The sequence below is a fragment of the Crotalus tigris genome, unplaced genomic scaffold (genome assembly GCF_016545835.1).
Source record: "Crotalus tigris isolate CLP2741 ecotype Arizona unplaced genomic scaffold, ASM1654583v1 scf7180000018590.67127310178:1205815, whole genome shotgun sequence".
Lineage (NCBI taxonomy): Eukaryota > Metazoa > Chordata > Lepidosauria > Squamata > Viperidae > Crotalus > Crotalus tigris.
Window position 1 is genome coordinate 435,275 of NW_024097092.1, and position 21,932 is coordinate 457,206.

General features: G+C 52.3%; 1 protein-coding gene across 5 annotated transcripts in view; it reads left to right on the forward strand.

Annotated features, from left to right (window-relative positions):
* UBR4 (ubiquitin protein ligase E3 component n-recognin 4) overlaps nucleotides 1–21,932 on the forward strand; it is a 109,458-nt gene that overhangs the window by 57,790 nt on the left and 29,736 nt on the right. For 4 of the 5 annotated variants that reach the window (XM_039355042.1, XM_039355046.1, XM_039355044.1 and 1 more), the window contains 18 exons: nucleotides 545–666; nucleotides 1,489–1,600; nucleotides 2,663–2,793; nucleotides 4,096–4,273; nucleotides 4,821–4,925; nucleotides 5,223–5,360; nucleotides 5,515–5,683; nucleotides 6,390–6,486; nucleotides 6,866–6,973; nucleotides 8,180–8,296; nucleotides 11,112–11,321; nucleotides 16,141–16,290; nucleotides 18,354–18,581; nucleotides 18,994–19,072; nucleotides 19,417–19,656; nucleotides 19,762–19,933; nucleotides 20,505–20,649; nucleotides 21,484–21,569. In XM_039355042.1, the coding sequence (XP_039210976.1) occupies nucleotides 545–666; nucleotides 1,489–1,600; nucleotides 2,663–2,793; nucleotides 4,096–4,273; nucleotides 4,821–4,925; nucleotides 5,223–5,360; nucleotides 5,515–5,683; nucleotides 6,390–6,486; nucleotides 6,866–6,973; nucleotides 8,180–8,296; nucleotides 11,112–11,321; nucleotides 16,141–16,290; nucleotides 18,354–18,581; nucleotides 18,994–19,072; nucleotides 19,417–19,656; nucleotides 19,762–19,933; nucleotides 20,505–20,649; nucleotides 21,484–21,569 (2,587 nt within the window). The remainder of the gene's footprint in view (nucleotides 1–544; nucleotides 667–1,488; nucleotides 1,601–2,662; nucleotides 2,794–4,095; nucleotides 4,274–4,820; nucleotides 4,926–5,222; nucleotides 5,361–5,514; nucleotides 5,684–6,389; nucleotides 6,487–6,865; nucleotides 6,974–8,179; nucleotides 8,297–11,111; nucleotides 11,322–16,140; nucleotides 16,291–18,353; nucleotides 18,582–18,993; nucleotides 19,073–19,416; nucleotides 19,657–19,761; nucleotides 19,934–20,504; nucleotides 20,650–21,483; nucleotides 21,570–21,932) is intronic. The other variant, XM_039355043.1, reaches the window with a different exon arrangement.

Here is a 21,932-nt window from a genome sequence, read left to right on the forward strand (position 1 = left end):
CCTTCTTCGCCCTCTCTCCCTCCTTCTTTCTCCCTCACTTATTTATTTATTTATTTATGAGACTTATTCTAAGCACTCTCTAAGCGGTGTACACCAGTAAGCAATGTATCTATATATTGACATTGCCCCCAACAATCTGGGTCCTCATTTGACCTACCCCGGAAGGATGGAAGGCTGAGTCCACCTTGAGCCGGTGAGATTTGAACCGCTGACCTGCTGAACACAGTCAGCTAAAGTGGCCTGCAGGACTGCACTCTTAACTGTTGCGCCACCTCGGCTCATTCCTCCCTCCCCTTCCTTCCCTCCTTCTCTGATTCTTTCCTTCTCCCTTCCTCCCTTCCTTCCCTCCCTTCCTTCCTTCCTTCCTTCCTTCCTTCCTTCCTTCTTCGCCCTCTCTCCCTCCTCCCTCACTTCCCTCCTTCTCTGATTCTTTCCTTCTCCCTCCCTCCCTCCCTCCCCTCCTTGTTCCCCCCCCCCCCGGAGCAGAGAGGGCTTCTGTCAGTTTGCGCCCAAGACTCCCTCCCGCTTCCTCCCTGTGCCGCAGGCCTGACCCACGTCGAGGCCACCGTCAGCGCCCTCGTTGACATCCTCCATGGCTACTGCATCTGCGAGCTGGACTGCATCGACGCCGCCTCCAAAATCTACACGCAGATGCTGCTGTGTCCGGTACGTGGCTTCACGGCTTGCCTTGGCTTCCCTCCTGAGCGATCGGGGCAGCCTGGGGGTCTTTGTAGAGGGACAGCGCGTGGTTTCTCTCCCCCCCCCCCGGTCAGCCGGGAGACCGACGGAGGACCCTACAGCAGCGCCCCCCGACCTTTTGGGCACCAGGGACCGGTTTCTTGGAGAGAGATTTTTCCACGGACCGGAGGGGGGGCGCGGTTTCCGCGTGCTGCCTGCCTCCCACGGAGGACGCTTTGCTTGTCTGCGCGGACCGGTTTCTGGCACGCTGTGGACCGGTGGTGGTCCACGGACCGGGGGTTGGGGACCCGTGCCCTAGACAGAGCAGCAGGAGGGGCCTGGCTTGTCTCTTGCACCCTCAGCTGTTGGTTAGCCGTGGCAGGGAGCAGCCCAACCTCGTGGGAATTGGCAGCCTGGTCACAATCCCACTGTGGGGGGAGAGGGTAGTCAGAGCCATCCGCTCCTCCTCCTGGAGCACCCGAAGGAGGGGAGGCAAAAGGGCTGAGAACTCAGCCGTCTCCGCTAGTCACTCCCGGGGCTGCCCGGCTCAGATTCACGCCGGGTGTCAGCTCCCATAATCCCCAACCAGAAGGACAGGTGGTAATCTGGGCTGGACGGAAGCGCGGCTCACTCCTTCGCATCTGCCCTCTGTTGTCCCGACGAGGAAGAGGCCAGCTCCTCCCGCTGCCCTGCATCAGCGAACATAAACCAAGTTAGCTAGGTCCGAACCCTGTGTGAATGCAGCTAGAACTTTCCTCTGCAGGGCTGCAACCCCTGAGCTTAATTTGTTACTTGCCACTTGTCTTCCAGGATCCGGCGGTGAGCTTCTCCTGCAAGCAAGCGCTGATCCGGGTGCTGAGGCCCCGGAACAAGCGGAGGCACGTGACCTTGCCCTCTTCCCCTCGAAGCAACACCCCCATGGGTAAGGGGCACGCACTCTCTTTGGGCCTCTGCATTGGCCACACTGGGGTAGGGGCAAACAAAACCTCGGCGGAAGTCCCAGTAGGGCGGATCAGTCCCTGGAGAAGTCTGCCCTAGAGAGGCCAGCAGCATCTCTCTCCATCCTTGGGGGGGGGTCACATCCCCCCTGGATGGGACTGGAGAGGTTTTCTGGCCCTGTCTGCGCTCTCTCTCTCTCTCTCTCTTTTTGTTCTTTTTAATGCTGAATTTGTGACTTTTTATTAGGTGATAGAATGAAATACCAAAATTCAAAAGCAAATAGTAGGACACAGTAGGGAGGGAAAAGGGGGAGAAAAAGAGGGGGGGAGAGAAGGGAAAAAGAAAAAGAGAAGGCATTGACTTCCGACTTCCTCTGTTGCAGTGGAACAAAGCATCCAACCTCAACTTTTTACCCTTCCATAATAGAATAAATGAGCCATTTCTATAACAACAAGTCAATCTAATCAGTAAAATCCAAAATCAACATTTCATTTTTTTTTTCAAGCACAAAATTCAGAAGCGGTCTGCCAAGTAGAAACTTATATTTTTTTTTTCTTAAATCAAAACAGTCAATTCTGTCACCTCTGCCAGCTCCATCCACTTCTGTAGCCCTTTGCCCATGGTGGGAATCGAAATGTCCTTCCATTGGTGGGCATACGGTAGTCTTCCTGCCGTCAACAAAACCAAAGTTCCGATTTTTTTCCCCAAATCTTTTTCCATTAAGCCCAGAAGAAAAATTTCTGATTTCATCTCAATCTTCATTTTAAGAATTTTCTGTCTTAGGATGTGAGTCCTACTCCAGTATTTCTTCGTTTTATCCCGTGTCCACCGTAGATAATAAAAGGTCCCGTCTCTCTCTCTCTCTCTCTCTCTCTCTCTCTCTCTCTCTCTCTCTCTCTCTCTCTCTCTCTCTCTCTCTCTCTCTCTCTCTCGGTCTCTCTCTCTGGCTCTCTCTCTCTCTCTCTCTCTCTGGCTCTCAGCCTCGTCTCCGATGCATCTGCCTGGACTTAGCAGGACTTTTCTCTCTTTTTTTTTAAACATCCAGGTGACAAAGATGATTATGATGACGACGATGCTGATGACAAACTGCAGACCCCCGGCCTGCCCAGCGGGGAGGATATTCGGCAGGAGAACCAGGAGCAAAATGAGGTGGACCATGGAGACTTTGAGATGGTGGTGAGTCTCTTTCTGGGCCAGCCACTCAGCCTGGAGAAGAAGTGGGGCATTGGGATGCTTCTTTGGGATGTGCCTAGGAAAGTCTTAAATCTAAATTAGGGGGGGGGGTCAAAGGGTATAGTTCCCCCAGAGGTATAATGGGGGGATGGGGGTGTCTAATGCATCAGGCCAAAATGCTTGAGCCTTGAGCTTGGTTAGAAGGCAGCACTGCCGGCTAACTCACTGCTCACTGCCAGGAGTTCGATCCTGACCGGCTCAAGGTTGAGCTCAGCCTTCCATCCTTCCGAGGTTGGTCAAATGAGGACCCAGATTGTTGGGGGACAATATGCTGACTCTGTAAACAGCTTACAGGGGGCTGCAAATATTGTTGAAGCGGTATATAAGTCCTATTGCTTGGGAAGGGAGAGAAATTGAGAAGGACGGGAAATAAGGAGAAGCAAGGAAGGAAGCCGTGATGGTGCAGTGGTTAGAATGCAGGATTGCAGGCTGACTCTGCCTACAGCCAGGAGTTCGATCCTGACCGGCTCAAGATTGATTCAGCTTTACATCCTTCTGAGGTCGGTCAAATGAGGACTCAGATTGTTGGGGGCAAGTTGCTGACTCTGTAAACCGCTTAGAGAGGGCTGTAAAGCAGTATATAAGTCTTCTTGCTTGGGAAGGAAGGAAGGAAAGGAAGGAAGGAAGGAAGGAAGGAAGGAAGGAAGGAAGGAAGGAAGGAAGGAAGGAAGGAAGGAAGGAAGGAAGGATGAGAAGGAAGGAAGGAAGCTGTGGTGGCACAGTGGCTAGAATGCAAGATTGCAAGCTGACTGCTCACTGCCAGCAGTTCGATCCTGACCGGCTCAGGGTTGACTCAGCCTTCCGAGGTCAGTAAAATCAGGACCCAGATTGTTGGAGGGGCAACAGACTGACTCCGTAAACTGCTTATACAGGGGGCTGTAAAGCCCTGTGAAGCGGCATATAAGTCTGAGTGCTTGGGAAAGAAGGAAGGAAGGAAGGAAGGAAGGAAGGAAGGAAGGAAGGAAGGAAGGAAGGAAGGAAAAATGAGAAGAAGGAAGGAAGGAAGCTGTGGTGGCGCAGTGGTTAGAATGCAGGATTGCAGGCTGACTGCCCAGTTCGATCCTGACCGGCTCAAGGTTGACTCAGCTTTCCATCCTTCCAAGGTCGGTCAAATCAGGACCCAGATTGTTGGGGGGGGGGCAACAGGCTGACTCCATCAACCGCTTAGAGGGGGGGCTGTAAAGCCCTGTGAAGCGGCATATAAGTCTGAGTGCTGTTGCTCTTTGGCATCTCTCCTGCGCTTAGTCTGAAACGATGGTCCTGGAAACGGCTGACAACGTGAACAACGGGAACCCGTCTCCCCTGGAGGCTCTCCTGGCTGGGGCCGAGGGCTTCCCCCCCATGCTGGACATCCCCCCTGATGCCGACGACGAAACCATGGTCGAACTGGCCATTGCCTTGAGCCTGCAGCAGGACCAGCAGGGTGAGAGAGGCAGGCAGCCCCCTCCCCGCAGCAACGTGGGGGGTGGGTGGGACCTCCTATGCCAGTGGTTCTCAACCTGTGGGTCGGGACCCCATTTGGGGTTGAACGACCATTTCACGGGGGTCGCCAAACAACGCAGTCCGCCATTTTTCCCCCCCTTTTCCTTAGCTGTGCTACTCCCTTTTATTCTATTGGCTTTTGAAAGCCAATAGAATAGACTCTCTTGAATAGAGTCTAATTCTATTGGATTTCAAAAGACAATAGGAATTGTCCAGGCTGTCTCTGCCCTGCTGAGCCCGCCAAAAGTCCCATTCTGCAAACGGTGCTGCACCAGTTGAGTAGTCCTCGACTTACGACCGGTTGGGGGTCGCGGCATTAAAAAGGTTGAGAACCACTGTCCTATGCAGACCTGGGCAAGGCTGTGCTGAGGCCGGGAGAATGTGGGGGGTCCTGGATACGGAGGAGAAAAATGGAGCCTTGCTTGTGGGTTCCTCCCGTAACCCTGGAGTTGATTCCTCCCGCCCTTCCTCTGCCCCCCCCCCCCCAGGCAGCAGCAGCAGCGCTCTCGGCCTGCAGAGCCTGGGGCTGTCCGGACAGGCCCCCAGCTCTTCCTCCCTGGATGCCGGGACCCTGTCAGACACCACTGCGTCAGGTAATGCGCGCGGGGTAAAATCCGGACCTTGGGATGGGCAGAGATGTGGGAGGGGGTGCTTAGTCGACCCTGCCTGGATCGCAAGAGAGTCCTTGTTGCCTCCAGTTTGAACAGACAGACACCCCCCACCCCGGGTTTAGTTTTTGAAGGGGGTTTCAAAAGGGATCAGGCCACGAAGCCCCCATCCCTCATTTCTCCAGCCTGCCGAAGGAGCCTAGGCTCGTGCTTGGGGCCGGTCCCATTGGACATGCTCAGAGGCCGTGTTTGTACTCGTAACAGCTCTCCTTACTCCCCTAGCTCCAGCTTCCGATGACGAAGGCAGCACGGCCGCGACCGACGGCTCCACGCTCCGCACCTCCCCAGCCGACCACGGGGGCAGCGTGGGCTCCGAGAGCGGGGGCAGCGCCGTGGACTCCGTGGCAGGCGAGCACAGCGGTAATCGCCCCTCTGGGTTTTCCCCTTCCCTTGGGGGGAGTCCGGGCTGAAGACCCTCCAGGCCTGGCCTGGGAAAGAAGGGGCCTTCCTCTTTGCCCCCGGCCAGGCATCTCCAGGGACCGCCGGTGCTCAGCCGCCTGGCTCCCCCTTGCAGTGTCCGGCCGCAGCAGCGCATACGGAGACACGGCGCCCGAGGGCCATCCGGCGGGGCCTGGGAGCATCAGCTCCAGCACGGGAGCCATCAGCACCGCCACGGGACAGCCGGAGGGCGAAGGCTCTGAGGGCGAGGGCGAAGGGGAAGGGGACGTCCACGCCAGCAACAGGCAAGAGCTCCTTCCTTGCTTGGGGGGGAGGGGGCTGCAGGGGGGGAGTCACTCCAAGTCTGCAGGGCCTCCTTCGCACATCCCAGCCTGGGGAACTGCAGCAGGCTGGGGACGGGGAGAAGAAGCAGCTCCACTGCATGGGGAGGGGACAGTTTTTGAAGTGGTTAGGCCAGTGGTTCTCCACCTGTGGGTCGGGACCCCATTTGGGGTCGAACGACCATTTCACGGGGGTCGCCAAACAAGGCTGTCCGCCATTTTTTCCCCCTTTTCTTTGGCCACGCCCCTGGCACCCGGTGATGTATAAGTGGTTGGGGGTCACCACAACATGGGGAACTGTATTATGGGGTCGCGGCATTAGAAAGGTTGAGAACCACTGGGTTAGGCCCTTCCTCTTCCTCAGGGCTCAGTCCCCTCTGATCCTGCCAATCAAAAATCCCAGGTAGACTTTCCTGCAGATGTCTCTTTGGGCTAAAAATGAGAACACAATTCATGCTGCTCAGTTGCCAGAGTGTGGTTTTGCAGCTATCCCTCACAAGCTTCCCTTCCTTCCTTCCTTCCTTCCTTCCTTCCTTCCTTCCTTCCTTCCTTCCTTCCTCCATCCCTCCCTCTCTCTCTCTCTTCTTTCTTTCTTTCTTTCTTTCTTTCTTTCTTTCTTTCTTTCTTTCTTTCTTTCTTTCTTTCTTTCGTTCTTTCTTTCTTTCTCCAGGTTGCACATGGTCCGGCTGATGCTGCTGGAACGGCTGCTGCAAACCCTGCCCCAGCTGAGGAACGTGGGCGGGGTCCGGGCCATCCCCTACATGCAGGTGGGTCTGACTCTCTCCCCCCTCCGCCCTCTTTGTCATGCGCATGGCGCCTGGAGGCCGAATCTTCTCCTCTGCTTGTGGTTTTTCTCCTCTGTTTCTCCCTCTTTTACTCGGGCTGGTGCTCAAAGACCAGATCCAGTTTCTCTCCTAAAGCTGCCCGCTATCCTAAGCACAGGCGGGACATATGGAAGACCTTGTGCATCCCTCGGTGTAGCTCCTCTCACCGACCCTGCTTTTCTGGCTGGACAGGAGCTTGTTATTCAAATGCTTTTAGTGTTCTTTGGAGGGGGGAGGAGACTTCTGTCCACCACGCCTGGGGGGACTCCACCCTCCCCAGCCATTGTCCCTGACTTTGTCCTTCCGCGTCCCTTGTCCACAGGTGATCCTGATGCTGACCACAGACCTTGATGGCGATGAAGAAAAAGACAAAGGAGCCCTGGATAACCTTCTTGCCCAGTTGATTGCTGAGCTCTGCATGGAGAAGAAGGTAAAACACACACACACACACACACACACACACACACACACACCTCTTTCTGCATGACATTCCCAGGATGAGATGTGAACGTAGTTGGGGCATGCAATGAGATGGCAGCGGCTCCTCCATGAAACTCTAAGCTATCAATCAGAATAGAGCTGGAAGGGACCTTGGAGGTCTTCTAGTCCAACCCCTTGCTCAGGCAGGAGACCCTATACCAGGGGTCTTCAAACTCGGCCCTTTTATGACTGGTGGGCTTCGTCTGGCTGAGGAATTCTGGGAGTTGAAGTCCACAAGTCATAAAAGGGCTGAGTTTGAAGACCCCTGCCCTACACCATTCAAGACAAGTAGCTGTCCAGTCTTTGTTCTTAAAACCCTCCAGTGACGAAGCCCCCACAACTCCTGGAGGCCAGCTGTTCCACTGGCTAATTGTCCTCACTGTTAGGAAGCTTCTCCTTAATTCCAGGTCGCTTCTCTCCTGAATGAGCTTCCATCCGAAGTCAGACCGGTGGCTTAGGATGGAAACTCATCCAGGAGAGAAGCAATAATCCGAACACTCATCCATAATCATCCTAAATCAGAGCTGGGGAGAAAAGGCCACTTTGGCAGGCCAGGCTGGGAAGCACCCCAACCTGCTGGCCACTAGAGGGCAGCAGTAGCTCGAGGGAGAACCGAGGGGCTGGGCAGCCCGTGAGCTTCTCGTCAGGCCACTGGTCAAGTTCATTGCCTTTCAGCTCCCGGATGGGTTGCTAATTTATTGCATATATTTAATTTATTTGCCGCCCACCTTGTAACGAAGTCACTCAGATCTGTACACTCAGATCTGTAGGCCGTAGTGCCAAGTTTGAAAAATGCACCAAGTATTTGCAATGGGGGGGCGAGATATCAGAGGTAGGCCTGCACCTGTGCACCAGTCCTAACTCAGGGGATCAGGATGATACAGGTGCTTTTTCTCCTGTTTGGGCAAGGGTTCGGACTAGATGGGCAGCCCTTCTCTTAGCCCAGAGGCCCCCAACCTTTTGGGCACCAGGGACCGGTTCCATGGAAAGGTTTTTCCGCGGACCGGAGAGTGTATTTTTGTGTGCTGCCTACAGGGCTTTGCTTGTTTGTGCGGACCGGTTGCTGGCATGCCGCAGTACCAGTCCACAGACCGGGGGTTGGGGACCCCTGTTTTAGCCCTTTCCTTTCTCTTTCCCCCCTCCCTCTCCCTCGCAGGATGTGTCCAAGAAAAACGAACGCTCTGCCCTCAATGAAGTCCACCTGGTGATCATGAGGCTGTTGAGCGTCTTCATGTCCCGGACCAAGTCTGGTTCGAAATCTTCCATTTGTGAGGTACGTGAGGAGCGTGTCCCGCTGGGGGCATCGTGCCCCAGGTGGGTCTGTACAGCCAGCACCTCCCACACCTTCCCTTTTATAATTCAGCCAAGGCGTGGCTTTCTAATGTCTTCTCCTTTGCCTTTGGAGCCGCCCCATTGCATTCCTCTGTCGTACTTGCTTCTTTTGCCTGCGCTTTCGTGCATCCGGGATTTGTCCCAGCTGTTCTTCATCACTGTCCAACTGAGGCACTGCTGTGTCTCAGCCTGAGTGCAAGTAGAGGGGCCAGGCTCCTCGTCCAACTGTACAGGTAGAAAGGAAGGGCCGTTTTCTCCCCCCCTCCTACCCAATTCACCCTCCTTGCCCCCTTTCTTGATTGAGAATGCTGCGGGCTCCGGGTTTTGGATCCGGGCAGCAGCCGGGCGGGCTTTGCCCACCAACCCAGCCGCAGTTAAAAGGAAGAAAAAAAGGGGGGTGGCATTTGCAAATGCGATTGTCGGGAGGGCCGAGATGCCGCACTATCTGCCATGTTTCGAAAGGGCTAAGAGGATTCCGTTGCTAAACGGTGCAGCGCTAAGGCGTATTTCCAGAACGGAAGCTGGCAAAGGCGCATGCCGAGGAAAGCATATTAATATACAAAAGCGCAGAGGTTAAAAATGGAACTGGGAAGGCATCGAATTTTAATGAGCTTATGGGCTCTGGGCTTTGTTTGGATTGAGGAGGGCTTTCTCTAATGGTTTTATTTACACTTGGGGCTCGCCAGCCTCTTTCCCCCCTCCCTTCCCTTTCCTCCCAAGAGCAGGAGAGCAAAACCTGTCAAAGTACAGATGACCAGTGGGGGTGAGGGACCCGGGCTGGTGGGGGCGTCTCCTGGCATCTCTTCAAAAGCACCGCTGCCTCCCTCCTCGCTTGCGCGACTGGCCGAATTCCAGAGGAACGGACCCGTTTGAAGGAGAGGCAAATGAAAGGGGCTGGAGCCCCCCCCCTCTCTCCTCCTCCTCCTCTTAATCCTCTGCTCCGTGCCCACCGGCATGTGTGTGGAGGGGAGATTAGACTCCAGAGCTGATTGCCGTTTTGCCTTCTCTCCCTCCTCCTGCCTCTTTTAAACTAAGCCTCCTTCCAAAGCCTAAAGGCTCCTGTCGCTGCTCTTTTAAGAGAATATCAAAGGCCAGGAAGGGCCCAGACCCAGCAGAAGTGGGGTGGCGTTCCCCCTAGGCCATCCAGGGCCCTTCTGTGGTGTCTCTCGGGGACATTTGGACTCTGCTGGACCAGGCCTATAGCCCCCATCCCTTGGGACCCCTTCATTCTCCCTCCAGGTTTGCTTGGCCACAGAGCCCCCAAGATAATAATAATAATAATAATGATACAGTTGGAAGGGGCCTTGGAGGTCATTTAGTCCAACCCCCTGCTCAGACAGGAAACCCTAGGCCATTTCAGACAAATGGCTGTCCAGTCTCTTCTTAAAAACTTCCAGTGTTGGAGCATTCACCGCTTCTGGAGGCAGGTTGTTCCACTGGTTAATTGTTCTGACTGTCAGGAAGTTTCTCCTTAGTTCCAGGTTGCTTCTCTCCTTGATTAGTTTCCATCCATTACTTCTCAAGTGCTTTGGAGAATAGGTTTCTCTCCTCTTAATAGAATAACAGTTGGAAGGGGCCTTGGAGGTCATCTAGTCCAACCCCCTGCTCAGGCAGGAAACCCTATACCATTTCAGACAAATGGCTGTCCAGTCTCTTCTTAAAGACCTCCAGTGTTGGAGCATTCACCGCTTCTGGAGGCAGGTTGTTCCACTGGTTAATTGTTCTCACTGTCAGGAAGTTTCTCCTTAGTTCTAGGTTGCTTCTTTCCTTGGTTAGTTTCCACCCGATAGAAGCGTCCCTGCCTGTGCTCTGCAGAATGTCCTGAGTTCAAGGTCACGGCTTCTGCTAGTATTCTTGTATGTGTTCATCTGCCACCCCGTCCTTCCACTGGCGTGGCAGAGGCTGGGCAGAAGGGGCCCTTTCCCTGCCCAGCCCTGCCTTGAGAAGGAAGGAGGGAAACCCTCCAAGGCTGGATCCTGTCTGCCTTGTTTTTAGTCTGGTGAATCACATTGGGGGTTTTTAATACATTTTTTTTTTATCTTTTGGGGGTTTGTGTGTGTATAATAGTGATATTTCACAGCAGTGAGTTTTTAAAAAAACAGGATGACTAAAAAAGAGTGGGCGAGAAAGAGATGCTGGCAATTGAAGTCACCCCCCAAATCCTGTCCTCCTTGACTGAGCTCAGGAGCCCAGAGGGGTCAGAATCGGAATAGAGCTGGAAGGGACCTTGGAGGTCTTCTAGTCCAGCCCCCTTCTCAAGCAGGACACCCTATGCCATTCGAGACACGTGGCTGTCCAGTCTCTTCTTAAAAACTTCCAGTGTTGGAACATTCACAACATCTGAAGGCAACTTCTGTTCCACTGGTTAATTGTCCTCCCTGTCAGGAAGCTTCTCCTTAATTCCAGGTGGTTTCCCTCCTTGATCGGTTTCCATCCGTTGTTTCTCGTCCTGCCTTCAGGTGCTTTGGAAAATAAGCTGACCCCCCCCCCTCAAATACTGGAAGACTGCCATCATGTCCCCCCTAATCTTTCTTTTGTCCAGACCAGCCAAACCCCAATCCTGCAACGGTTCTTCATATGTTTTAGTCTCCAGGCTTCCTTTCCCCTCACATCAGCAAGCCCAGAAGCTCAGAACAGACGGTTCAGCTGGAGAATTGGGCTCCTGGGCGCTGAGCCTTCCTGCTGCTGGGCCTTTTGGTCCGCGCAGGTAAGGGGAACGCGCTGGGCTCCCTCATTGCTCCCTGTGTCTCCCGCAGTCGTCCTCCCTGATTTCAAGTGCCACCGCGGCTGCTTTGCTGAGCTCCGGAGCCGTGGACTATTGCCTTCACGTCCTAAAGGCCCTCCTGGACTACTGGAAGAACCAGCAGACCGACGAGGAGCCCGCCCCCACCAGCCAGCTCCTGAAGCCCCACACCACTTCCTCTCCTCCCGACATGAGTCCTTTCTTTCTGCGGCAATATGTCAAGGTGAGTTTGCGCTGGCAAAAATGTCCCTCCAGTCCAGAGGAATAGGCCTCTTGTTCGCTGTTTCTCAGCCTTGGCCTTTTTTAAGATGTGTGGACTTCAGCTCCAGGAATCCCCCAGCCAGCATTCAACACATTGATGCGGGCCTAACATTTCCTTTCCAGGATCTGATAAAAAAAAAAAAACCAAAAACCCTCTTAAAGGAGTTGCCAGAACTTCAGATTTTGAAGAATTAGGAACACGGTAGCATAAGTAATAGCGCTTAGACTTATATGCCGCTTCGCAGTGCTTTATAGCCCTCTCTGAGCGGTTTACAGTATCAGCCTGCTGTCCCCCCAAAATCTGGGTCCTCATTTTATGGACCTCAGAAGAATGGAAGACTGAGTCAACCTTGAGCCGGTCAGGATCGAACTGCTGGCTGTGGGCAGAGTCAGCCTGCAATGCTGCATTCCAATCATTGCATACCATGGATGGATGGATGGATGGATGGATGGATGGATGGATGGATGGATGGATGGATGGGAAAGGAAAGGAAAGGAAGAAGAATAGCAATAGCCCTTAGACTTATATACTGCTTCACAGTGCTTTATAGCCCTCTCTAAGCGGTTTACAGTATCAGCCTGCTGTCCCCCCAAAATCTGTGTCCTCATTTTATGGACCTCAGAAGGATGGAAGACTGAGTCAACCTCAGGATCAGGTCAGGATTGAACTGCTGGCTATGGGCAGAGTCACTCTGCAATGCTGCATTCTAATCATTGCATACCATGGATGGATGGATGGATGGATGGATGGATGGATGGATGGATGGATGGATGGGAAAGGAAGAAGAATAGCAATAGCCCTTAGACTTATATACCGCTTCACAGAGCTTTATAGCCCTCTCTAAGCGGTTTACAGAGTCCACCTGTTGCCCCCAAAAAATCTGGGTCCTTATTTTACCGACCTCGGAAGGATGGAAGGCTGAGTCAACCTTGAGCCGGTCAGGATCGAACTGCTGGCTGTGGGCAGAATCAGCTTGCAATACTGCCTTCTAACCACTGGGAAGGAAAGGAAGGAAGGAAGGAAAGAAGGAAAGAAGGAAGGAAGGAAGGAAGGAAGGAAGATAGCTAGCAATAGCCCTTAGGCTTATGTACCACTTCACAGTGTTTTACAGCCCTCTCTAAGCGGTTTACAGAGTCAGCCTGTTGCCTCTAACAATCTGGGTCCTCATTTTACAAACCTTGGAAGGATGGAAGGCTGAATCAACCTTGAGTCGAACTCCTGGCAGAGAGAATGCAGAGTCAGCCTGCAATCCTGCATTCTATCCTGGTCTTTGTTTACTCTTCTGTCTCAAATTCGACCTTTTTTTTTTGTCCTGTTTAAACAGCCAAAAGTTTGGTGGGCTGATCGTGGTTTAAAGAAGCTTAAATAGTGTTCTTAGAACAGCATTGCCCAGGTGGATCTTGGAATCAGGGTTCGTTGTTGAAGCTGAATTAAGGATGGAGAGTTCTTCAGAACACGGCTAAAGAATGTTGGATTGTCATAGCTGCTAAAGTTGTTCTTCGTCTCAGCACCCTTTTTCCCCTTGGTGAGGGCAGGGCCTGCTTTACACAAACAGAGTTTTTGGGAGTCTCGCAAGCCAGCATTAGCACAGCCTGTTTGCGACTTTGGCCAGGCCCCCTAAAAGCAGATCTTGCCCTACTTTAACTACCAGAGAGCCTCCTTTATTCCTGACGTCTGGTGGTGCAGTTTCAGTGTGTGTGTGTGTGTGTGTGTGTGTGTGTGTGTGTGTGTGTGTGTGTGTGTTTTCCCCCTGCACTCATAATTCACAATGGAATAAGCCGAATTAAATGTTCGGCTGCTGTTTTCTGGAAGAATAGAGCCTGCTGAAATTCTTATGGCCTGCAGTGACGGTTGCAATTTTTAATCCCTTTTATTCCTTTCTTTCAAAGGAGCTTGCTGTTTTTCACATTTCTCCTCTTTCTCTCGCTCTCTCCTTCCCTCCCTCCTTCCCTTCCCAGCTGTAGGAAGAGGCTGATAGTAAGGATTGGTGAGGGATGTGGCGTAGCTTATTCCTTATTCCTTTTTTTTTCTTTCTTTTTTTAACCCCGGGCAAAAATCCCAGCTTGTTACTCAGTTTTTATTGGGTTGCCTGTCATCTAACATTCATCTCCCCAGCAGAAGTAAAAAAGCAAAATCTCATCCGAAGCAGCGTTGAGAAGACGGAAGGACAAAAAACGAAAAATTAAAAAGGAACCACACTACTTCAGAAGTCTCCCCCTTGGGTGCTTTTGTCCTTCCTGGGGTTGTTGACAGTGTGCCAAAGCTGTGGTTGTTCGTTCTCTCTCTCTGTCTCTGTCTCTCTCTCTCTCTCCCCTCCCTCCCTCCCTCTCTCTCTCCCTCTTTCTCCCTCCCTCCCTCTCTCCCTCCCTCTCTCCCTCTTTCCCTCCCTCTCTCCCTCCCTCCCTCTCTCCCTCTCTCCGTCTCTCTCTCCCTCCCTCTCTCTCTCCCTCTCTCCCTCCCTCCCTCTCTCCCTCCCTCTCTCCCTCCTCCCTCCCTCCCCTCTCTCTCCATCTCCCTCCCTCTCTCCCTCCCTCTCTCCCTCACTCTCTCCCTCCCTCCCTCCCTCTCTCCATCTCTCCATCTCCCTCCCTCTCTCCCCCCCTCTCTGTCTCTCTCCCTCTCTCTCTCTCTGTCTCACACACACACACACAAACACACACACGTATTTAAAAGCTTTTTTTTTTAAAAAAAGGAAAGAAATATACAAATGTCCTAATAAAAATGATTCTTCCCTCCATCATCTAAGTCAGAGGCATTCAGCGTTGACAACATTAAGAGTCGTGGACTTCAATTCCCAGAATTCCCCAGCCAGCACAACTGTTGCTGGCTGGGGAATTCTGGGAATTGAAGTCCACGAGTCTTAAAAGTTGCCAACGCTGAGCACCCCTGCTCTAATTTTTAGCTTACATTTGATTGGCTGTGTACAGATAATCCTCGACTTAACGACCACAGTTGAGCCCAAAATTTATGTTGCTAAGTGAGACATTGGTTCAGTGAGTTTTGCCCCCATTTTACGGCCTTTCTCGCCACGGTCGTTAAGCAAATCACTTCTTTGTTAAGTTAGTAACACGGTTGTTAAGGAAATTCCGGCTTCCCCCCATTGACTTTGCTTGTCAAAATATGATTGTGTGACCCCGGGACACTGTGACCGTCATAAATGTGAGCCAGTTGTCAAGCATCCAGATGTAAATCCTGTGACCGGGGGGGGGGGATGCTGCAACGGTCATAAAGTGTGAAAAATAGTCACGGGTCACTTTTTTTCGGTGCTGTTGTAACACTAAGCGAACTGTTGTAAGTTGAGGATCACTCTAGTTTGGGTCTGGAGCGCAGTTGACATTCTTCAGGAACAGTCAACAGGGTTTGGAACTGGCATCATAGACAGTCCAAAAACTGTTTTTAAATCTAGGTTTATGAGCATTGAGCATCCCGTTTGAATGTAGGTTTATAAGTCCCAAAGGTGCTTTTTCACGAGGCAACTGGACTTTCCTGTTTTTCTTTGAAGACGTTTCGCTTCTCCTCCAAGAATCTTCTTCGGTTCTGACCGGATGGTGGGGAAAGGAAGGATTTATACTCCTTGCAGACAGCTGGTCATTTGCATCCTTTTAGAGAGTCGTTGAGGTCATTTGGCCTCAACGACACATTTACCTGTGTCCTCAGGGTCACCTGAGTAGTGCAAATGGGTGTGGAGCCTTCTTGGAACTGCTGAAAGGACTCTGTTGTAGACTGGACTTGCTTTTTTTTTCTCTTTGAAGACGTTTCACTTCTCCTCCAAGAAGCTTCTTCAGCTCTGACTGGATGGTGGGAACGGAAGGATTTATACTCCTTGCAGACAGCTGGTCATTTGCGTCCTTTCAGAGCGTCGTTGAGGCCACCTGGAGGTTTGGCTGTGTCACCCTGAGGAAATCCTTCCGTTCCACACCACTCAGTCAGAACTGAAGAAGCTTCTTGGATGAGAAACGAAACGTCTTCAAAGGAAAAACAAGGAAGTCCAGTTGCCTCATGGAAAAGCACCTTTGGGACAACTGAGGACCCAGACAAACCTCCAAGTGGCCTCAACAACCCTCTAAAACAGTGGTTCTCAACCTTTTTAATGCCGCGACCCCCAACCGGTCGTAAGTTGGGGACTACTCAACCGGTCATAAGTCGAGGACTACTCAACTGGTGCAGCACCGTTTGCAGACTGGGACTTTTGGCGGGCTCAGCAGGGCAGAGACAGCCTGGACAATTCCTATTGGCTTTTGAAAGCCAATAGAATTAGACTCTGTTCCAGAGAGTCTCTTCTATTGGCTTTCAAAAGCCAATAGAATAAAAGGGAGTAGCATAGCTAAGGAAAAGGGGAAAAGAAATGGCGGACTGCGTTGTTTGGCGACCCCCGTAAAATGGTCGTTCGACCCCAAATGGGGTCCCGACCCACAGGCTGAGAACCACTGCTCTAAAAGGATGCAAAGGACCGGCTGTCTGCAAGGAGTATCAATCCTGCCATTCCCGCACCATCCAGTCAGAGCTGAAGAAGCTTCTTGGATGAGAAGCAAAATGTCTACAAAGGAAAAACAAGGAAGTCCAATGGCCTCTTGAAAAAAAGCCCCTTTGGGTCAACCAGGACCTGGAGGACAGAGAACCTCCCTAGACATCTAGGTCTATAAGCGTCTATATCTCTGTTGCTCTTCTGGTTCTGAGCCCTTTGGAGAGCAGGGAATCCCAGCTCTGAAGGACCTCTTCTCCAAAGGGCCAAGGGAAACTTGCAGGGGTGGTGAAGCTCCCTCTTCTCGTTGCTCTCCAGGGCCACGCGGCCGATGTCTTCGAAGCCTACACCCAGCTGCTGACGGAGATGGTCCTGCGGCTGCCGTACCAGATCAAGAAGATCGCTGACACCAACTCCCGCATCCCGCCCCCCATCTTTGACCATTCGTGGTTCTACTTCTTATCCGAGGTTGGTGTTTCTCTCCCGGCATTGACCCGCTCACCGGTGGGGCTCCAGAAGCCGTTCAGTGCAGCCCTCTCGGCTATGCCCAGTGCAGGTGTGATGCTCAAGCTGTCCTGTCCTAAAGCAACTCTGCTCTGCTTCCCAGGGCGGGTGGGTGGGGTCCAGGGCTCAGGGACCCTGTGGTGGGACATACCATCTGTGGGGCTGGTAGGTGGGGAAGCCATGAACTGAAGGTCCAGGAAAGAAAAGGATCCTCCCTCTTTCTCCTTACGTCTCCATAAAGGTGGGTCTACAACAGGGGTATCAAACGCGCTGTCACACTTCCGATAGATGAAGTGTCAAGGTTCCAACTAATGAAACACTTCAAAGACCTTCCAAGCCTTGTTTATCCTAAAAGCCTTTATTAACAGTGTAACAGGTTGACGGCATGTCATGGATATATGCCAGAATCTGAATTTCTCTTGCTTGCGTCTAACTTTTCTTGCTAAACCCCTCCCTTATTTTGCAGTCATAAGTCACATCTTCCAATTAGCCCGGAGGGCAAAGATTCACTTCCATTCCTTTTCCCAGGCTTTCCTTATAAATCTCCCTTTCTCTGTCATCTGAATTAACTCTAAAAATACCAGACAGTTCTGCATATCTTGTCAAAGCAATAATATCCTATATTAACAGCGTTGACATGAAGCCAATTAAAAGAACTTCAGGGCAAAGTTTTCTTCCTTAAAGAACATTTTATTCAGGAAACAAAGTCTCGGCACTTACATAGTTGAACCCAAGACTGAAGTTCCCTCCCCCAGATACAAAGTAACAAGTTTTAATTCCCTTCCCAGAAAGGCTGTCATAAATCACATGTCATGGTTCTGGACAGATGAAACTCTTCAAAGAACTTCGAGGCATTGTTTACCTTAAAAAATCTTTTATTCAAGAAGCATAGCATCGGTACTAACACAATGGAAGCCAAAAACTGGATCCCCCCCCCTTGAGCACATAGTATCAAAGCACAGTTTCCTCCTCCAATTAACAGTCATAAATCACATTCCCCAATTAGTTTGAAATGCAGGCTTTCCCTCCAATTCTCCAGCCGGCCAATTCTTATCATCTCTTATTTCAACAACCTTGATTCTCACACTAGTTCAGTATTACTATGTCTAGCTGAACATCCACCCTCCCCAGCAACATCTGACTCTAAAAGCAAATCCATCTGTTATCAAAGCGAAAACATCCGATGTTAGCAGCGTTGACATCACATTCAGCAATTATCCCAAAACCAGGCTCTCCTCCCAACTTCTCAACCGGCCAAAGCTTTTTGTAACACTGACCTTAAGCACACGCACAACTGCAATTGTTGGCTAACTGAAAACGCTCCAGCATTCCCCCCATCCCCCCTTCTACTTCTGAATATCTCAAACAGCAGAAAAAGCACAATGAAAGCAAAAGGTGAAATGGTTGCGATTTCCTAATTGTCACCGCGTTGACACTCGCAACGTCACGTGACGTGTCGCGACATATCGTGACTTCTTTGCCATTGCTGGCAATGGGGCGGGCACGATTTCGCCGTGACGCATCCATCTGGCCCGCGGGCCGGCAGTTTGACACCCCTGGTCTACAACAACTTGCCACGGACAACTCATCCCGGGACAATTCGCCACGGGACAATTCGCCACGGGAGAAAAGTTACACTAATATCAGAGAAATAGCGGAATAGAATCGTGAGAGAAAGCACGCCAAAGGAGGGACAAAAGGAAATGTGGATGGCAGAAATTAAACTATTTTAAAAATTGTTTTAAACAATTGAATCGGACCGTTGAATTGTCCCTTAGTGCAGGGGTCCACCGACCGGTACCGGTCCGCAGAAACAAGCAAAGCCCCATCCATGGGATGCAGGCAGCACACAAAACCACACACTTTTCAGTCTGTGGAAAAACCTCTCTCCACGGAACCGGTCCCTGGTGCCCCAAAGGTTGGGAGGCTCTGCCTTAGTGAGTTGGTCCATTCCTCACATAAAGGCACCTTTCCCAAGAAAGCAGGTTTTGGGGGACGCTTCCACCACCTTCTCTCCTCCCTTTCAGTACCTGATGATCCAGCAGACCCCCTACGTGCGGCGCCAGGTACGCAAACTGCTCCTCTTCATCTGTGGCTCCAAGGAGAAGTACCGCCAGCTGCGGGACCTGCACACCCTGGATTCCCATGTCCGGGGGATCAAGAAGCTGCTGGAGGAGCAAGGCATTTTCCTGAGGGCCAGCGTGGTCACCGCCAGCTCCGGGTCCGCCCTGCAGTACGACACTCTCATCAGTTTGGTAAGCGGGGAAAGCCTGCGTGCGTGCATGTGTGTGTGTGTCTGCCTTTGGAGTTTGGCCAAAGCATCTTGAGGAATTCGGCAACCTTGGGCTGTTCCTCTCTGGTGTGAATACACCTCTGGGTTTGTTGTGTTCTTCTCCTGGCTTGGAGATTCTGTAAGGATGCGGTCATAAGCTCAAACCTCAAAGTTGAGAAAACTTATTGGCTCCCCTGTAGGGCAGGAGTGATAAGCCGGCCAGGTCTGGACTTGGCATAAATTGCACAGGGGTTCCTTGTGAACCCCAGTTTTTATATCAATATTGAAGATCCCTGGGTGCCAGTTCATGAAACGAACATCTGGCCTTTGCAGATGTTCCTCCCCCCCCCCCCAAAAAAAAATTCTCCTCCTCCTCCTCCTTGTGCCCCTTCCAGATGGAGCACCTGAAGGCCTGTGCCGAAATTGCCACGCAGCGGACGGTCAACTGGCAAAAATTCTGCATCAAAGACGACTGTAAGTCCCTGGAAAGGAATCCTGGCCCTGCTCCAGTGGGTCCAGCGGGAGCTCCGTGCTCTTCTTTTGGCTCTTGGGTCAGGGGGCCTGATTGAGGGGAGGGGCCAGGAAGGGTAAAAGATTCCTCGTACCTGGGCAGCTGCACCCTGAACTTCCGCTTGTCGGACCCTCCAAAGCCTGAAGCTGCCCCCTTCAGCGTTTTTCCAGTGGGCTTGATCCTCCCTGCCTCGGAGCTCCCGCTTGGCCACGACCTCTTGCAGAAGCCAATTTAAGGGGTGCTTGATCATGAACGTGGAAGAAACACCGACCTTCCTCTTCTCTTCCTCCTCCTCATCCTCTTCCAGCGGTCCTCTACTTCCTCCTGCAAGTCAGCTTCCTGGTGGACGAGGGTGTCTCACCCGTCCTGCTGCAGCTGCTCTCCTGCGCCCTGTGTGGCAGCAAGGTCCTCTCCGGGGCGGCTTCGGCCAGCTCCTCGGGCACGTCCGCCTCGGCCCCCGGAGGCTCCAACACGGGCCAGCCGTCCGGACAGAGCAAATCGTCCACTAAGAAGAGCAAGAAGGAGGACAAGGAGAAGGAGCGAGAGGGTGAGGCTGGGCGGCCTGGAGCTGCCCTTGCCACGTCCCCTGCAGCCCTCCGAACGTTGGCAGGCGCTGGCAGTGCCACCGCTGAGCCCCCCGATTCTCCCCCAGGAGACGGGTCTTCGGGCAGCCAGGAAGACCAGCTCTGCACGGCTCTGGTGAACCAGCTCAACAAATTTGCCGACAAGGAGACGCTGATCCAGTTCCTGCGCTGCTTCCTGCTGGAGTCCAACTCCTCCGCCGTGCGTTGGCAGGCCCACTGCCTGACCCTGCACATCTACCGGTGAGTAAAGCCCAGCTCCACCCATCGCGGTCCCAGGAGCCTTCTTCCTCTCCCTGGGCCCGGAAGAGAAAAGCCTCCAGAACGGGAGGTGTGTTTATTTATTTTTTCTTAAGACCCGTGACTTTAACAAATGCCTGCGGAACACGGAGAACGGATGACAAAAGAGGCAAGAATCCAGTAAAGCAGGGGGTGGCCAAGCTGGGAGACTTCAACTCCCAGAATTCCCCAGCCAGCATGGCTGTTTAAGACTTGTGGACTTCAACTCCCAGAATTCCCCAGCCAGCATGGCTGCTTTAAAGACTTGTGGACTTCAACTCCCAGAATTCACGTCTGCAAGTCTTTAAAGTAACCAAGCTTGGACACTTTTTGCAATAAAGTACAGTCATAAATTCAGATAGCAGCCCCTGACTGTAGACATTTCCCTTTAGGACGGGGGTGTCAAACTGCCGGCTCGCGGGCCGGATGCGTCATGCGGACGCCACGCCCCGTCCCATTGCCGGCAACGGCAAAACTGACCCGATAACGTTGCGCGACGTCACGTGAGGTTGCGAGTTTGACATGTCTGCTTTAGGAACTCCAATAAGTCCCAGCAAGAGCTGCTGCTGGATCTGATGTGGTCGATCTGGCCAGAGCTGCCAGCCTACGGGCGGAAGGCAGCCCAGTTCGTGGACCTGCTGGGCTACTTCTCTCTGAAAACCCAGCAGACGGAGAAAAAGGTAAGAGCCTTGAATGGTCTCTTCTCCCCCCCACCCACCCACCTTATTCCGAGCATCCAGGGCTGCTTCTGCAGCAGGGGAGACTGGCTGCTCCTGTGCATGTTTAAAGCAGTGGTTCTCAACCTTTTTAATGCCGCAACCCCCAATCGGTCGTAAGTCGAGGACTACTCAACGGGTGCAGCACCGTTTGCAGACTGGGACTTTTGGCGGGCTCAGCAGGGCAGAGACAGCCTGGACAATTCCTATTGGGCTTTTGAAAGCCAATAGAATGAGACTCTATTCAAGAGAGTCTATTCTATTGGCTTTCAAAAGCCAACAGAAGAAAAGGGAGGAGCACAGCTAAGGAAAAGGGGGGGAAAATGGCGGACTGCGTTGTTTGGCGACCCCCGTGAAATGGTCGTTTGACCCCAAATGGGGTCCCGACCCACAGGTGGAGAACCACTGGTTTAAAGTGATTAAAACAACTGGGGAGGTTTACCCCAAGAGCCATCCCAGGAGGAGGAGGGGGGGCATTTCTGTGCGATTCACAGCCACCCTGTGAGGTAGGCTAGGTCAAAATAGCAAAGAATCAGCTGGTGACGTCAGAGCTCAGGTGCCATCTTGCCTGCCCTGTTTGTAGGAGGGTGACTCGCCTGCCTGGGTGCTAAAAAGTGAGAGAGAGAGAAAAACGCTTTTTCTCCCCCTTCCTACTGCAATCTCAATTTCTCCAGAGATGCCGGAAGCCACCTCAGCCCACTCAGGGACCATTTTCTTTAGCTCACCTAGCTTTGCTTGGTGGCACCTCCTGATTTCCCAGGATGGGTTCCTCTGATTTCACGTCGGTTTCTGTTTCAGTTCAAGGAATACTCCCAAAAGGCCGTGGAGATTCTCCGGATGCAAAACCACATCCTCACCAATCACCCCAACTCCAACATCTACAAGTGAGTGTCGCTTGGCGCGTTCAGAGCGGAAGGGAGCTGGAAGGGACAGCGGGGGTGGGGGTGGGGCTTCTTGTATGGACAGGAGAGGGTGGGCTTGCCTGGCTGCCCAAATTGCTTTTGGACCACCTAGGAATTGTTCCAAATTCATTCCCAGCAGCCCTTTTTTAGGGTGACTGAGAAGAAAGACGTTGTGGGGTGCGAGGATGCTGGAGAGCTATTACATTAATTGTATTTCATGCAGTTAAATGGCAATGAAATGGAATTTAAGGTCTGTGGAGATTCTCCATCATCCAGGTCCTGGTTTTCCCAAAGGGGCTTTTTTCAAAAGGCAACTGGACTTTCCTGTTTTTCTTTGAAGACATT